At 38.2% G+C, this 19164-nt stretch overlaps 1 protein-coding gene across 1 annotated transcript in view; it reads left to right on the plus strand.

Annotated features, from left to right (window-relative positions):
- Positions 1-7714: 7714 nt before the first annotated feature.
- The window catches only part of LOC139743413 (TBC1 domain family member 19-like), a 242274-nt gene continuing 230824 nt past the window's right edge, over positions 7715-19164 (plus strand). The window contains exons 1-2 of the mRNA XM_071653897.1: positions 7715-7822; positions 11125-11197. Of these exons, the coding sequence (XP_071509998.1) occupies positions 7715-7822; positions 11125-11197 (181 nt within the window). The remainder of the gene's footprint in view (positions 7823-11124; positions 11198-19164) is intronic.

The following is a 19164-nucleotide window of genomic DNA, read 5'->3' on the forward strand; positions in this document are numbered from 1 at the left end:
GCCAGTACATCCACCTGACAGCAAGCCTGGTATTTGGCATTGTTAATAGAAAAAGTTTGCTAATGTATTCAAACTAGCACAATGAAATAGATGCTTCAAAAGGTGTTGATTGACGAACCATTCTGGTCACTTCATCTACACAGGTTCATTCTTTGTTAGAATACGAGTTCCATAAATTGCTATGTTGGGCAAGCTGTTGCATTATGTCGCTTTGAATTGAGTGAAGTGCCTAACCAACTGAGAAAAATGAAAGGTCATTTGTACCCATGTGCACATGAGCTATCTCCGAACTGGCTTATTGCGTTCTATTATGTAAGATCCGTGACATCTGAGGGCTGTTTGTCCTGTATAGGATTATCAAAGTGAATATCGCTGCATGAATACGTGTTTGGTACAAATACAAGTTGCTATTGCATGAAATGAAAAGAAATAAGGGAATGTGAAGGATGTGTAACTGTAACAGTATAACGGCAAATCGTCTCCAGGCATTTAGTACACACACATTAACGATACGATCTTTTGGCCGAGACCACCTGCGTACTGGGAGCGATGTCCGCGCTCCAGTCGAGGACTTTATTTATAATAAAGATGTTTTGCGATGATAATATTGCAAATTAAAATAAGTGCGGTCATCACTTTCACAGCCTAAATGCTCGTGGCTAATTTGATCCGCCCCGTTGCTGCCTTAGAGACTGCAATTATACATAGCTGCAATTATAGCATCTGAGTATCAGTGGAGTTTTTTTTTTTTTTGGCACAGTTCAAGCAACTGTATCTAATACAAAAATAATGAAAACAGGTGGGCACCGTGTGACGCACGACCGAATTTATACAGTGATGCCGTTTAAGGAAATTTTAAGTATAACAAAAAGAGAAAGAGAGAAACTATATCAGCCCTTCATTACAAAAAGGGGTAAGATCTAACAAGGAGACTGACTGAAATATTTATATAGGTAAATTACATGGCGCTGGAAGGAATTCAGGATTAAAACTTTGAAAATCTTAGATTTATCTGAGATTAGAATTAGTGATCTGGCATAAACATCAGGCAAACGACATCCATTTAAATCATGCGCAGTCTATTTTTAAAGAACATGTTGCCATATATGACCCATTTCCATTTTATCTTTAACCTTCACTCAGTCTCAACCCCCCCCCCCATTCTTCTGACTTTTCCCGTCCTTTTCTATCCAAGTATACCTTGCTCTTCTCTCAGACATTCTTATATCCACAAATTGATTTTTACCTTCAGTACATCATTTCAGCCGTATGCCTTTACAGCACCTGATCTTTATTTTTGCAGTGAATTCCCAAGCAATCTCCGCTTCTCTCAACATTCCGAATTGTAACTCGATTTCTGTCATATCCTCAGGTAATTTAAACCCTAGAGCGGCACTTTACCAGAACATACTTTGTGACACATTACATTCATACCATACTTGACAAGAGACAAAAATCCACCCGAGCCATGAAACCTGGAATCTTAATTCTTTTTTTTTCCACTCGTATACAGTAATGGATTTCCTTTTCGTGAAAGCGACTGGGAGCACATCTTTCAAGAGAGGTTCTAAAATAATGCAAGACATTTTGACTTTACAGCACATTAATCATGAATCCCTGGTTGTCAACAAGCGAATGTAACGAACAGAACTTTACGAAACTTCTCATAAATATGAGGCTTCCTTACCATCTGACCCAGATTTTTTTTCCTACCTCATCTTACACTACTCCAGTTAGTCTGAGTTTATTCGTTTTTTTTTTTAGACTTGCTCTCTGTGTTTGTATTCATCCCGTGGTGATATCCTGTTTACATTTCGCTGATGACAGCACTTTTTGAGATAATCTCGTTTCGCTAAATGATCAAGGTCGATTGCAATTTTAATAATTAATATTTAATTTGACGTATATCATTTGGCCCTACGTTACCACGACAAGTACTTTGTAATTTTGTAATCCATTTTCTTTTTGTTGTCGTTTTGCATACTATTGCGGAGAGTGAGAAGGGTGGCAAAGGTCGTCGCACTTATTTTCCCCCCTCCGATGGTTTTTGATTGGCTGCGTCCTACAATCGAGTCCGGTCCGAAACATCATCGCAGCCCCGCGGCCCGTCATCAGGCTTCGTAATAAATACAGCGGGACCCGCTCCCATCGGAAATCGCTCGGAAATGCGATGAGGGACTTGTTGGAGGGGGGAAAAACTTGGGATTTCTCATCACCAGAGAGCAGATCAACGACACTCATCTTCCACGCATTGATGACCATGCGGAAATCCCGAGGGGTTTTTCTCCTATTTAGGTCACGGTTTATTTTGTGGTGTTCATCCGCTCTCTCCTTGCTCGCCTTTTTGGCTTTCGTTATGTTTTTACACTCTGTTGTGCAACGATTAGCCATGTGTAATCTTGCGATCTCACATCAGAAAACACGCTCTCCATTTTACGACGAAGTTCTAAATCGCCATCACCGATAACATTTCCCATGAGGGCAATGTGATACCTATAATGTTTCGGATGACAAATGAATTGTTTTGGAATGGGACGCCCCTTCCAGGCTGATCAAACAAGTCATTTTGGCCTTGGCCTATAACATCCAACGATTATCGCAGTATATACATGTGTTACTTAGTATCTGCTACATATAGCAGTCAGTGATTCAATTCAATTCAATTTTGTTTTCCACTCATGGGGTGGAACACCCCATGAGTGATCAATACATGAATGAATCATTTCGCAAGGGAAGTTTCATTCTGTCGTAATTCTGTCGTAGGACTAATGATATCAATATCATGCCTTAATAAAGAAAATAGCATAAAACAAATCGAGAAGCACATAAGCAACCAGTAAACCACTTGGAAGTTTCTCGACACACTAGCGTACTTTTTATTGATGCAGCTAGATAACTCTTTTCTTCTTTTTGATTCTTGATTTTAGCGCGTGGCTTCCCATGTTACACTTGGTATAACTTTTGTACGTACAGTTCAAAATAATTAACTATACGAAACCTTAAAAATCACCTCATGAGAATGAGAATCACGTCTATAGGTCAAGGTACGACAAGCACTTCGAATTAGCCGGGGAGGCTTCGGGCAGGGAGAATGTTGATTTCGACGCAATGTACGACCACATAGGTCTTAATTTGGGCGCCATAAGACCCGCATGACATTTGAATCCAGTTTGCGCAAGATGCAACCGCTTGTTGGGTTGACGAATACAATTTTTGCGTAGATGAAAGTTGATCCATAACACTGGGTTAAAACTTGTTCGTATATACAGGTTAAAAATGATAATAATGATAATAATGATGATGATAATAATAATAATAATAATGACAATAAAAGTGATAGTGACAATGATGTCAATATTAAAGGGGCATTCCAGACGATTTTCATAATTTCACATCATGTAGTACATAAATCAACAGCTCTATGTATAGATTTGTGGAATTTATTGTGGTTCTTGAGCAGAGAAACAATATTGCGAAGAGCCTGAAACAAATTACACTGAATAAGGATGATGACATAGGAGGTTCACATATTTCAGAAATGTAGCAGTTTAATTCCATTACAATACCGCTTGCTTTTACGACTTCACCTGTGTATAATCTATGCATGCCTTCTTTTGTTCTGCCTACTTGAGCCCCAACTCATGCATTATTATGGTGACCCTGTCATGTCATCATCCTTGTTCATGGCAATTTGTTATAAATTGAGAAAATATTCTTCTTCTTTATCCTGATTATCATTAATTCTGAAACTCGCTCCGCAGTATAACTAATTTATAGTTGTTCGAATGTAAAAATCTTCAAATCATCCGGAGGTCTCCTTTATAAGTTCTAATGAAGAAGACAGAAATAATCCATCCTCCACTAGAGTCTCTGGATGCTCCGAACATGCAAAAAGAAAGCAACAACAACAACAAAAACAACAACAACAACAACACACACACACACACACACAAGAAAAAAGAAAAAAGACTCTTTACTTATAATACACAACCATGTCACGGCAGCATCTTACCTCCTCCACTGGTCCCTGGACGATAATGTCGCCTCCTTGTATATCAAAGAATAGACAGAGTAGCACGAACATCAAACCCTATAATAGAAGTGGAGAGTGAAGATGCAATCATTTATCTATTAATTTATCTATTCAGTTTTGCTTGAAAAAAAAGTAAACAGGGTAGTCACATTCGGGGTCGGGGGGGGGGGTGTTTCATAAAGCTGTTCGTAAAGTTACGAACAACTTACGATCGAGCGACTGGTGATCAGTTCTGTTGTGCTATACATCAGAATTTCCATAATTCAGCACAAGAACTGATCATCAGTCGCTCGTAAGACGTTCGTAACTTTACGAACAGCTTTATGAAACACCCCCATGCTGGGGTCAGTTATTTAGATGAGTCCTGTTGCAAATATCAAACATTGCAATGAACCCCAATAAAAATCGCATAGTCAAAAACAAACAAACAAACACACATGTGAAACATGAAATTGTCTATTCACACGGACAGTATACGTAAATTAAAGCCAGTCGTTCTGGTATTGTTGTCAAGGACAAGAATGAATGCTGATGCATTATCAGCGACATGGCTGCGACACCAACACATCTGTGAGAAGCTATCTAAGAAAGCTCTCGAAGTACAAGGACGAGGAAAATTGAAATCAGCAGGATGCGGAAGACTGATACGGTACCACTGATCATCTTGGTCTCATGAAGATATATTTTAGGGTTGGAAAAGTTCACTCACTGATCGAATACCAGGCAACAAAAGTCTCAGTATAAATGGTCCAAAAGCTTGCTATCGTCTAAGAACACATTTCCCCCCTCAAGATCCTGTCAATTAAATGATGTCTAGATGAGCAGATACAGGACCAGCCATATATGACAATGCACAAAAATACAGAGTAGAGGCTTGCCTTTGAGCGTCTTTGAGTTTATAGTATATTATCACAAGGTAGAACAACAACAACAACAACAACAACATCAGCAACAGCAACAACAACAACAACAGCAACATCAACAACATCAACAACAACAACATCAACAACAACATCAATATGAATTGCAAGACGGAACAGTGGCATGGCATTTAGTTATTATTACAATAACATCAATACAGACAAATGATAGGTATCACTTGAGACACAAAGCAATTTCCAGTACTGAGTAATATGACAATTTTTATCACACGTCTTTTCTAAATAATTGTGCACATAGTAGATAGGGGTCCATAATGAGCTATGTTTAAGTCTTACCCCATAGTGGGGGTTAAAACGTAATTAAGAGGGAGAGAAGTATAGGGGAAAAAGAAGAATTGAGAAGTAATAACTAAGAAAAAGAAGGAGAAGAAACAAACTGACAACATCCACCCTTTAAAAAAAAAGAAAAAAGAAAAAAGAAAGAAAAGAAAAGAAAACCAAACAAATAAACAGTAAAACACGAGAGTTTATAGCTCCAAGATCTAGTGTACAGAGCCAATTTCAACAGAGCATAGAGTGCGCACGCGCAATTGATTGCCATAGCAGACAGTAAACTGTGTGTGTTCGCGGCTGAATTGACCCTGCTACCCGTGGCTGGTAACGTTACAGGGAAATTTGTCAGCAACATTTGATTTCGAAAGGATTTGAAAGCAAATGGTGAGATACGTTTAATATTTCCATAGTTAATGGGAGGAGGGTAAATTTCATACTTATTTTAAAAGCCAATATCAATAGAATGCATCTAGTTTTCCCCGGATAGCGGTGGTGGTGATTACAGTCCCATACGCTGATATTTGTGTAATGTTACACTGCCATTTGAACGCAATGTTTACATTCGCATTCGTCATTCGGCCAAGCCGTTAGCCAGGCCAGCTAGACACTGTGCGCAGTCTAGAAAAAGTGCTGTGCTGTAACGATAATTGTGTTTAGTTACATTCGCTCTGAAGATTAAAAAAAAACGTGCTTCAAAGATAGTTTGTGTTTACTTAAATTGACATTGAGCCTTATCTATGGCTTTTATGCGTATGTTAGGCTTTTAATTTTATAGCAAGTGCAGTGTCACCACCAAATTGCCCACACCAGGGGCTGTGCTGTGACTGTGTAGACGATTGTGTAGTGCTCTCCTAAGACAAGCTCTGTGTCTTCGTCTGTGAGTAAACAAATACTGTATAGCCATATATTTAGTGAGTCTACATTTTCGCAAATCGAGACTTCCCGACGATTTCGCTAACGTTAGTGGTTAAATTCGGGATTGTGGAGTACTGTACTGTATGGAAAGCACTCCCATCGTCATCGACAGTCACCGGACACCGGCATCACAAACAAAGACTCCTTCAAAGCAGCAATCCTTCACCACATCCAAGATAAAAGCAACTAGATTCTAAACTTCTCTCTCCGCGCAATAAACACCAGTGCACCCCCTGTCTGGTTGGCCCCTACTTAGGGGTGTTGGACAGTACCATAGAAGAAGAAGAAGAATGTATATGTGTGCAACCGTCACATTCATATCCCTCGGGATCAGAGTCAATATTTTCATGTGTCTTTAATTTCGCGAATAGCGGCTGACTCGTGAAATTTGCGAAAATAAAAACCTTGCGAGATATTTGGTGTACACAGTATTTCAATGTCCTATTATTGAATGTGACACCACCCTGGCTCTACGATTACTTTACTATTGTTAATGTTAGTAGTAAACTGAGATGAGATGTCTAGGCTCTAGTCGACAGTATAGTGCAGTGGGTTGTGCACATGCTACTGTGCTGAAACATGAAAACTGTGCAACGCTATGCACTACAATTATGATATGGGGTTGGTTTGGGTTGCTCTTCTACTGTCAGATGGAAAGGAAACAAAATACTGTACGAGCTGAAATTTTCGCGGTGGTTTTATTTTCGCGAATTGCCTTTGAACCGCGAAAATAACAACGCGTGCATGACTAAGTTCAGTTAGACCCTCGCAACCGCGAAATTAATGACACGTGAAAATGTCCTCAAGTAGCAATTCGCGAAAATATCTGTGCGCGAAAATTTCAGCTCGTACAGTAGGCTCTACACCCACTGTCAATTCGTTCAGAAGACCAACTTGCTTGTTGAAATGCATAGTTTAAATTCTACACATTACATCTCAAAGGAAGGTCCCAAGTGCAGTATTTCTGGAACTTAATACTGATTACAAAATCATGTATAGCAACTAACCTGGCAGAGAAAAACTCTCATTCCATCTCTGTAGTCACTATTCAGTTCATTTATGATTGTTCATAGGGAAGATAACAGCCTGCAGGGGAAGTTGACACTGTACATTTTATGTACATATTGTATGTGTAAGATCAACACCAATATTTTTACAATCTGCATATAAGGATGCATACATAGAGTGTATGTAGAAGTTTCTGAGGTACACAACTGTAAATATGTGTAACTTTACCACAGTAATGTCAATGCATTATGAACTCAAAGCAGCTCCCAGACTCTGTCCCCACTGATGGACTATACTGATGTACACACTTGTAGACTTATCTATTGTGCAGATTTCATTGTGTCCTTGCAGGGCATGTTCAATTGTCCCATTAACATAAGGTGACCACAGATCTTTACTTTTATTAGCAGAGCCAAAAAAAAAAGTCCTACACATCATAGCCTAATATGCTACTCTGCATTTATCATTCCAGTGTATGTAGGAATCAATCCAGGCTGAATTAAATGACTGTTCAGACTGGATTTAGGGAAACGCTGATGACAAGATGGCTGACTTGCTGTTCTCTGCTGACGACCTCAATGTAATGCTGGCCCAGATTGTCCAGGATCTGAAAAAGACAACGCTTCATTCTCAGCTAAAGCAAGCAGCTCAGGTTGGTATACGTAGCTCAAAGGATGAAGCATGTTTAGTCAGTTGCTGTGATGCAGTTGATCTTTGACCTCATCATTGACCACATGTGTATAGTGTCTTGATTCAATCTGAAGGCCAAACAGATCTAGATGCTACAAATAGCTTGACATATATAAGGATCTATCTATAAAGTAAAAGATATCAAGTGAATTAGACATATATACCAATTATGTGCATGTGTACACTGTATACTCTTCTCCTTAGTGCAAATAATGCACCTTTTAGTTAGAGAGGTCCTCTTGTGTTTCAACATGTAACTCTGCCTATTTTGTAATGAGTCTGTAACAAACAATGTTCCATGAAGAAGGCCATTGTGTGTCATTATTTGATGTAACTTGGGTCTAGCGTCTGTGAATGCTTGACAATTCTTGGTATTGCCAATGCGCAGAAACTTCTGCGCACGCTAAAGAAAGCTCTGTCACAGATGCACTGTGGGATTCCTCGGTGCCATTGTCACTTCCAGAACTTTGTCTTGTGTGTGTCATAGTTCCCATGCAATTCAATGCAATTTTTGTCTGCTTTTTCTTTCATTGCTGCTTATTGCTTTGCTTAGAATTCAACTGAAAAAGAGTTTAAAATATAAAAATTTTACTAATTTGCAGTCACTAGGTCATTGTTCATTACTGCAAGGCTCCATTGTGCTGATCAAATGATGGAAGACGAAGAAATCTTTAACAAAAAATGGTATATTACCTGAGTGCATATGCAGCCAAAACCAGGGCAAGTTTGTCCCCTGAGCTATCCCATAATGCATCTAAAACGCTTCTCTGTGGATGGCAACTAGTCAGGTGTATTGGCAATATCGAGAATTGGTGGAAGATTGCATGGTCTGTTAGTTGTGATTGTTGTCTCGACCAGGTTGTGTGCAACTACAATCTGTACATGGCACGTCATGGCATGTCATAATGGCCGGTATTATGTGTGGCCCTCTGAGGGTCTGGATGTATCTGGATGTAATCATGGAATACGTTTGTGTCGGATGCTTTAGGAGAGCAATTTGGACGACACTGGAGAAGATTCATATTCGACCGGCTTAGCAAAAACTAGGGCAATAAAGCACCAAAGCTTGTTACCTTTAATAGTTATACTACATTGACATAATTTTTTCTCACTATATCTGCAGACAGTGCACTCTGATTATAAATATGTCACAGTGATTTTAATCAAAACCATTTCAAATGTACTGTATATCATGAGCCTATGTAACTTGGCAGAATTTCTATTGTGAAGCATCCAGTATATCTCGTTGTTAATGATTCGATTTGCTTGCAGTAATTCAATAGTCATTCCCTGAAAACATGGAAATATCTTGTTTTTAATCAATCAGTGAGACATGGCACTCACCCCCTCCCAAAACACAAAGAAAGAGAAAAATATGACAGCCAGTGTAATGTGATGCTAGATATTGCCAGATCATCCCAGATGGTTTGCTCATTCATGTGAAGATCCAAAACCAAATTGTTACCAGCAAACATAAAACTGATATTAGACTGAACATGATACTGGCAGAAGTTCATTGCCATATCAGGCACTGTTTGGTGACATTTGCATTATGGTCCGTATGTGCGCCAAACCTAAACTTTATTAAGGGGATATATGGGCGCACAGTTTGGGGTTAATGCACGGCAGGTGTGTTGCCGATGAGAAGTGTCAACGAGGTGTGACTAGAGTCGCGTCTAGTTGCACTTCTGAAATGCATGGCTACATTTGCCAATATGAGTTGTCAGCAACTTATTTCCTTATGGAAGTTTCTTAGTTGGCCCAAGGAGGTTCTAGAGAGTGGAGTCACAATCGTCTTATTTCCTTTGCTAGATGCTCGAAGCCGCCGCTCAAAAATATTTGAAGCAAATTGAAGCATGTTTGCCAAACAGGATCTGCCGTGCAGATACAAAGACAATTGACTCGTGTCTCATTGCATAATCACCAACCACTTTCAAAGGAAGATACGTCTTTGTGATGGTAATTACTTTTCGCTATCCCTTCTTATAAAAGTTAGGTGGTACAGACACGAGGATGCGCGAATAGAAATTGAGCAAATAATGCTGAAATAAAGATGAAAATTACTTGACTGGGCATACCGTGGCACTGATCTGACATATCTATCAATAAAGAATTATACTTGAAGATTATTCCATATTAGTTTCATTTGTGGAAATTGAGTGCAAAAGTGATAAAACCAGCTTTCCAGGATGGTACAGTTTTAAACATTTTCACATGATACAGCTCTGATTAACACTTTTGCCCAAATTTCTGGACGGGATTGACTTTTGTTTTACATGCTTTATCATTAAGCGAAATTTCATATCATTTAATAAATAATTAAGCAAAATATGGCCAACATTATGATAATGTTCAAAATGAATCTTCAGATTGCTCAGCAAGACAGCGGCGTCGAACATCGATCATCAAAGGCACAAGTGCACCTGTGGAATTCTTTTGTACATCAATAGAAATCTGACAACTGTTTGAATAATTACAGCCAGTTGGAACTCCATGTATAAAATCTCCTTGGTTGGCCTTTGTTATATAATTTGTTTGGCATTGAATTGTCAATGTTATTAACTTGACCATAGAAAGAAAGAAGAGGAATCTGTCCCCCCCCCCCTCCCCCCCTCCCCCCCCCCAAAAAAAAAAGAAGAAGAAGAAGAAAAAAAAAGAGAGATCATCTCTGATTCACCAGGAATGATCTTTTCTTAAAAGAAGATTTTCATTTGGAAGGTCTTTGTAGCAGGTCATAATGAAAGTAGAGGTGTATGCCTGATTTTAGACCCTCGCATAAAACTGATGCTACAATGTAAATTGTGATGTACTTGTTTACGATAGGCACAAGAAGGCAAGCGGGACATGATGACCTTAAATCTGGAATATCCTCCCCCTTTTTTCCCCTTTTCTAATGCATCACTTTTTATTGATGAGTGCTCATATTAACTATCTTTTAATCTATTTTATGTGATATGCGCTATACTAATATGGTTTATTGTCATTATTATTATTATCTTTATTATTATCATTACTATTACCGGTATCATTATTATTATTATTATTATGATCGACCATAACGTTGTATCATTCTCAATCCGTAACACTATTTAAAGCACATGTTTTCTGTAATTCTGAATTTTTTAGATTGTACAAATGAAAGGGTAAAAAAAAAAATCTCTATATATAGGGTATATAAAGAAGGAGCAGTCCTAAAAAGAAAGCAATGACTTGACAAAAGAGATAATTAATGATATATATTGCATATCTTTTTACTGATTTCAGGTCATCGCAGCCATGCCAGATATTGACATTTCTAACTTGGAAGTAACTGTTCCAGCTAGATTGGCAGAGACCGGTAAGTGTGCATTAGTGTGTGTGTCTTCAAGCCCTGTTCTTTTCTACTTGAAGACTGTTGCCGACCTCCAGCAAGCAAAAAAAAAAAATAATTGTAGCAACCATCAGCAGTCAATCAGTGACCACAGCCAAGGTGCTACGTAAGCACTTGCCCGATTGCCCAGGGCAAGTGAAAAATCAAATTCAGGCAAGTGTTTTTGACCAATGAGAACAAATACTTGCCCGAATTGAGCAAGCAAAAAGTTTTGAAGCCACCATTTTTTCACCTAACAAATTTCCTAAACAAACCCACAAAGTTAACCATACAGAAGCCCGGAGATAATGGCTGTTCAGTGGTGCAACACACTTTATATTTCATTTCAGCAACTTTTTAACACTGACGTGAAGAAGTCCAAATGCAATGCAACGGCAACACTTGATTGGACAGAGTTTGTTAGAAGCTACTCCATTGTATTTAAGCGTGAGAATCAATTTGTGCTGTTTATTCAAATGATTGTGTTTTTATCAAAGGGGCATTCCAGACGATTTTCATAATTTCACGTCATGCGGTACATAAATCGACAGCTCCATGTATAAATTTGTGGAATTTATTGTAGTCCTTGAGCAGAGAAACCAATAAACTGAAAATCTTAAACAAATTACACTGAACAGTGTTGATGACATCAGAGCCTCACACATTTCAGATATGTAGCAGTGTACACTGTAATTCCATTACAATACCGCTTGATCTCCGAGTTCACCTGTTGAGAATATGATGCATGCCTTCTTCTTTTGTTCTGCTTCCTTGAGCCTGAAGTCATGCATTCTTATAGTGAGTCTGCCATGTCATCATCCTTGTTCATTGCAATTTGATATAAATTTTGAAAACATTCTCAGTCCTCATCCCAATCACTATAAATTCTGAAACTTTGGACCCAGTTTAACTAATTCATAGTTGTTCAAATGTAAAAGTCTGAAAATCATCCGGAGGTCCCCTTTAAACCCTTAACTTGCACATGATTTTCTGTATTATTTCCATATATCTTGGACTTTCTTTTCAGGCAAGTAAAATTAATGTTGGGGCAAGTGTTTTGCAGCAAATTTGAAAATCTTCTTGCCCAACCAGGCAAGTGGTAAAATAAAGTTATGTAGCACCGTGACAGCCTCAAAATTTTGATTGGCAACTAGTTGGTGACCAAGCTCCAACCAGTTGCTGACCGTGTACAAACCATTTGCTGAGTGGTTGCTGAGCGCCTTGCCAATATTTGCATTCAACAAAACAACCTGATGATGAATTTGTAGATTGCTTGCTGAAAAGTTTACTTTCGAACAAATTGCCCAATTTCCCTCAAACTTCACTGATGTGTTTCTCAAATTTTAATGCATTCACAAAAATCCACATATACATTTGGGTGTCATTCCCCTATAAAACAAGTGCCATCTAGCAGACAGAACAGCAGCTGCAGCATGTGTTGGAGTTTGCAACAGAGCTTACAAACAAAAATGGTGTATATATCATGCCTTTCTTTGTCCCTTTATTTCCCTTTCCAGTCTTTTCTCTGAATCAATGTCACAGAACATTACAATATATTGATATTCTAGACTGATTGAACATTACAATGCCTTTTACTGCACTTCAGGTTTAATGATATTTCTTCAAATGTGAATAGAAAGGCAGGCATTCTCTTCCTTTTCTTTTATAAGTTTTTAGAAAAGTGATGCCGTACTTCTCAAACTTTCTCCAGGCCATGAAATTTGCTTTTGTCTGTCTGGCTTCTCCAGTTTTTCATGGGAAGTAAAAGAATTCCATGGGGGTAGCTCAGAATGCAATGCCTTAGGGGATGTATGTACTTGAAAGTGACTACATGTTTCCTTCTATGAACTCCACATTTACTCCTCAAGCGACATAATGTCTGTTTGTTCAGTCTCTCTAATTTCAAAATACTGCAGAATCTGCTTCTGTTTGTTTGTTTGTTTGTCTTTTCCCCTCCTCAAGGTCTGGTCCAATTCTTCGATATTTGTGATGAGTTGATTACTTTATTAATCAACTGATTAAATCCAGTGAAAGTTGATTACATTAAAAGTCAAGGTCAAAGTCTCAATTTTCATCTGCTGTTTTGCAGTTGAACCCAAAATATGTACTTGGCACAATTTCATTAAGTAATTCAGTGCATGAATTTTGTGTACAGAGCAACAGGCTGATTGTATACAGGACAGACATTGGTGTCTTACCAATGGAGAGTGCACATAAAAATGCCAACACTTGTTGAATGACTGGTAAGCAGATATTACATTACATTGCACGTAGGCCAGATGATATCAGATGAATATTGCAATGTTTCATTATCTCACAGAGAAATGTAGTGCTATAAAAAATAGATTTTTAAAACTTTCCAAACAAGAAAACAGTTATAGCTCAGGTTGAAAAAGAATTTTGAGACATAAAAAAAAATTAGAGAATAGAGAGGATACACAGCCAAAAAAAAAAAATAAAAAATAAAAAAATAAAAATGTACTCTGCTGTAGCCTGTGCATCTTTTGCTTAAAACAGAATACATGTATTTCAGACTTCAGTATGTGGGGCTGATCTTGTTTATTTTTATGCCTCCACCACGAAGTGGTGCTGGAGGCATTGTTTTCGGGTTGTCCGTCCTTTTGTCCTTCCATCCGTAATCAATTTTGTGTACAGCGTAACCAAAACAAAAACACCCAAAAACAAACGTTTGAGGTATCATAATGAAACTTGCTATAATTATGTATGAGGGGGTGAAGTTGTGCTTATCAACTTTTGGGTGCAGATGCTCAAGGTCAAAGGTCAAGGTCAAATGCTCAAAATTTCACTAGTTTCCCTATATCTATGCAATGCTTGAAGATATTTTCTTGGAACTTAGTGTATGCATGTACTACCCAATAAAGATTCTTTGGTGAGAGTTTGGGGTCATAAGGTCAAAGGTCAAAAGTCAAGTGAAAGTGTTAAAAGTTCACTTTTTTCTCTTTATCTTGGAAACAGTTCAAGGTATCTTCAAGAAACACAGTACATATGCATGTACTAAAGTTCTGGCAGTGATTATCTCTAGAGGCAGTTTTGGGGTCATGTAGTCATAGGTCAGGGTTAAAAGGTCAAGGTCAACTCTTCGAAATTTCCCTTTTCCCCTCACATACCTGTATTATGCAATGCCTGCAGTATTTTTTTTTTGAAACGTGGTGTATGCATGCATTAACCAATACAATTGTAGAGATTCTCTGGGATTTTTTTTTTACCCAGAAGGTCAATGGTCAAAAGCACATCTAATAGATCAAGTGAAAGTGCTGAATTTCACTTCTCCATTATCTCTGAAGTGGCTCGAGGTATCTTGAAACTTAGTCTGTGAGTGTACATAAATGCATGTTCTGCCTGACAGTAATTCTTTTGGGAGTTTAAGGGTCATAAGGTCAAAGGTCAAGGGTCAAAGGCCAGGTTAAAATGCTAACAATTTACTATTTAGCACAGAAATTACACCTTTTCTCCAAACCTTGACAATTACTCAATGTATAAACTTATGGAAGGGTCAAAAGTCAAGTAAAAGTCCTCAAATATGTGTTATCTTTTAGCAATAATCATTCATCCAATAATACCTAGTTCAAGGAATGTGGACACTCAACACATTTGTGACAAGCATTTTGCCAATTATGTGAAACTGTCATCACACCTAATCAAGATGTACCATAGACCTAGTAGGAGAATCATACATTATGGCGGAGGCATACCAGTCGCCATAGCGACATTTCTAGTTAGATTCATAATACAATTTGAGGGTATTATATATGATAAATTATGCAGCAGCTGACAGGATCATTCCAATGTTGATAAATATTTTAAGATGGCAATTCTATTTCATGTCATGTTTTTGTTTCTTTTAAAAAAAGAGACTTGAGTAGTTTCAAGTTGATTATGTATATTCCATGTGCAACATTTTTTTTTTCACCATCATTCATGAGATTCACATCCTGTTGTGGCAGGCAATTTGATTGGGAAGATAAAAGAACTGCAGACGTTGTAATATGAGTAGTTTACCCCATGATGTTACTCAATAGGTGTCCCTTGTGTATGGATGACAATCGTAATGATTACCTAGCCAGTCCTATCCCCCAATCCCCCACATTATTGGACTCGACAGTCCCAAGTCGCTGTGCAGCACCCCTGACACTTAGGTCGTTCCTCTTTCCTTCCATCAGTGAAAGAGAAATAGACAGATGGATGGCAAGAGATAGAGATGGAGAGACAGAGAGAGAGCAGGAGCTTTAAAGGAGACCTCCATATTATTTCCAGACTTTTATATATTGAACAACAATAAATTAGTTATACCGAGTACAGAGTTTCAGAATTTATAGTGATTGGGTTGAGGAATAAGAATGTTTTCAAAATTTACAACAAATTGCAATGAACAATGATGATGACATGGCAGCCTCACCATAAGAATGCATGAGTTGGGGCTCAAGGAAGCAGAACAAAAGAATATGGCATTCATACATTCTACATAGGTGAACTTGTCAATCAAGTGGTATTGTAATGGAATTACACTGCTACATTTCTGAAATTCATGTGAGGCTCTATGTCATCAAGACTTCAGTGTAATTTGTTGAAGATTTTTCAGAGTATTGGTTTCTGTGCTCAAGGACCACAATAAATTCCACAAATCTATACATGGTGTTGTCGATTTATGTACTACGTGATGTTAAATTATGAAAATCGTTTGGAACGCCCCTTTAAACCGCTGACAAAGAAGCTGGAAATCGTGCATCTGACAGTGTCGTTGAACTGTTGTGCTTTGTCAGTGATGTTGAACATGGCGGCATCTGCCTTGAATCGTCAATTTATCACTGTAGTGCAGACATGCAATAGACAGCACACCAAAGCTGATCAAAGCTCAGGGGGGAATATTCGTGGGATTTTTTCATACAAACCAAATCAAAGAGACAGAATGACATCGCTCATTTGCATTATGCCTTTGCCCAATAAAGGCAGGAGAGCATGTACATGCTCCAAGTACATGCTCCAATCAAACTAATCTGTCATATGCAAGCCTTGGCCTCCCCCTTTATGAAACTTTTGTTCCGCACAGTGCTCTTTTTATTCCTCTGTGCGTTCACACGAACCGCGGGATTGCCCTTTTGTTCAATTGTTCTCTTTGTCTCCCATTAATATGGCAAATAAAGTTGTCAGCTACTCCAAGCTTCTAGTCCTGAAGATGGAATTATGGATTAGGTACGAGATACATGGAGAGCAAACCTAGCCTTGAAGGTATCATGGCCTATTGTATTCTTTACATGCACCCTTTTGGGCAATTTTGTTACGGATTGCAGATGTCCTGTGATGCAACAAATATTAAAAGCATTTCTATTTTCACTGGAATGGGAAAGAGAAAAGGTATGCGTGCATAAAATGTGTGTGTTGGGGGGGGGGTGGCTGATGTACAAGAGCATTATTAGGACTTGAACAAGACTGTTAGGACTTGGAAAAGAAAGAATTCCTGAAGGGATGCAGCTTAGGAAGGTGATAGATGGAGACATACTTCAGGAAAAAGAAAAAGAAGTAGAAACACGTTAATGGAGAAATACCATAGATTGGAAGAAATAAGAGAAGTGTTCTAGGATCATAGACAGGCAGGTTAAAAAGGACGGCAATGAAGGAGAAAAGGAATAGGAGAAGATGGATTAGAAGAATGAGAAGAGATGGGGATGAAGGGGATAGAAAAGATGAGGAAAGAGAAGAAGGTGAAGATGAAGATAATGTTGAAAAAGAAAAGAAGAAGACAAGAGGGTGGAGGATGAAGGGAGGGAGAGAGGTGTTGGAGCAGGGAGAGGACGGATCTAAACAGTGGAAGTGCACTGATGCAAAGCTTTAGACTGAGAAAATCCACCAAGCACTAAGCTGCATGATTAAGCAAACAGGAGAAGCAACTCCATCACCTTAACTGCAATCCATGCCACTACCGTTTTTTTCTTTCATTTAAAGTTTTTTTTTCTCCATTACAGTGCAAAACAATGAAGAAAGCCTCAAAACCACACTTACTTGATTATATTTTTGTGGTGTTTGAATTCCGCTGGTGTGCTTTCTTTCTCCTTTCCGTGAACTCATTTAATCTTCTTTAAACTTGATACCCATCGTGCTACAGTCCTAGCAATGCATGAAAAGGATTAGAATGTTGGAGAGAACTTCCAGGAGGTATTCCAGGAGGGAAAGGGATGGGAAGGATGAAGAATGGAATGGGGATGACCCCGAGGAAAGGTGTTGCCGTGGTAACAGATATATCATGTGTGTTCGTGCTGGACAAGGGAAGATGGGAGAAAGCGGGAGGGAAGAAGAGAGAAGAAATGTGAAACTTGCACGCTTTGGGCGATTGAATGAGAAGATTACAATTTTGCTACAAAATGTATTGGGTTTGTCTACAGGCAATCAGTTCATGAAGTTAAAATTTATCTTAATTGTCAATCCACGTAAGTTGTGTAAGTGGGCCTCAAGATATCATGGAGGAATGTGCACTAAAAAAAAAAGCAAGCCATATATGTGGATGAAATACCAATATGAATAGTTGGTATTATGACTATGTTGTAGTTTGAATTACAATGTTTTGGAAAACACTAGGTAAAACTTACCAAAATCCAACTGTACTGTAAAAGTGGAAACTCTCATGTGATTGACGTTTCGTGCCTAACCAGTTTAAGTGAGCTTTACTTGTTTATGTTATTTCACAGAAGAAAGTAATAGTGTTCACATTACTACTATTAGCTCTCAGAAGTATTAACAAGTGGTTTTTTTTTTGTGTGATGTCAATCAAATATAATATATATGCATTTTTCTAGGCCTTCATTTTAGGTTGTGCCCAACCCACCCCCCCCCCCCCCCCCCCCCCCCCCGAAAACACAAGACAGAACAAGACATTCTCACATTTGAATCATTCTGCACCGCATTGATATCTACCCTCACTTGTACCTATAATTGTTAAGAAATTCTGCTTTTGATCTATAATTCAAATTCATATTCATAGTCCCTTCTCTGACAGAAACTATCACAGAACTCTTCTCTTCCTGAGGTAATCCAATTTTTTTTTTTTTAAACTTTGCATTTTTGTTTTGACAAAAATGCACTCAGTTTAAATTTCATTCAAATCACTGGTCCCAGAGCAGTGTAATATTCATAACTCTTCTGTAGGATGCATGGGTTGCTGTTGCTTGTTTGTTATTGTTGTTTTTTTGTTAGTGGTGTTCTTGAGTGAGTGACAAGAACAAAATCAGAAAGAGTGGAAGGGGCAGGTTGTATTTCTAGCGTGTAAAGAGAGTCGTGCATCACAGCCAATTAGTTGTGTCTGCTTCAAGCTATCCTTTGATCTCTCAGGGATGCCAATTTGCAGGAACTCCAAGGAATACACACCTTTCTAGGAAGCCCAGGGCTGCCCAGTAATGCTGCTCTACAGAGAGCCTTGGTTTAATTTTGTTTCTGGTTCGGGCATTGCCAGTGTCCTGCATCTTTCCTTTTGTCTGTTTAGATAGATCCATCATGCATGATTATTTTATAATCAGTGGGAACATGAGTAGAATATTTAATTCAATTTTTATTTCTTTTTCCGGTAGAAGGTATTGTGTGGATATGAGAAGAGCATGGCAAATCATGGAAACCCTTTGAAGATGGTTTGATACTGCAAGATATGTACATGTATGTCCAGTAGTAATTTGTCTTTTTTTTGTGTAAACTCTTGGAAACATTTGTTTTTTCTATATTGTGCACATATGTTTTCAAGATTTAAGATTCAAATTATTTTTCATTTCCATCAAATAAACAAGAGAAAATCATATACAATGTATTTATAAGCAGAACATATTTGTAATACATTTAATTGCAAAAACTTAAATTGACAAAATACATGTGAAAATGAGTATGTTGAGCTCACATGCAAAAGATATCAGGTCTTGTATACAGCTGCTTGTTTAATACCAACAAAAATTGGAAGA

The sequence above is a fragment of the Diadema antillarum genome, unplaced genomic scaffold, assembly GCF_040938485.1.
Source record: "Diadema antillarum isolate AM-2024a unplaced genomic scaffold, OU_Dant_1.0 seq00001076_RagTag, whole genome shotgun sequence".
Lineage (NCBI taxonomy): Eukaryota > Metazoa > Echinodermata > Echinoidea > Diadematoida > Diadematidae > Diadema > Diadema antillarum.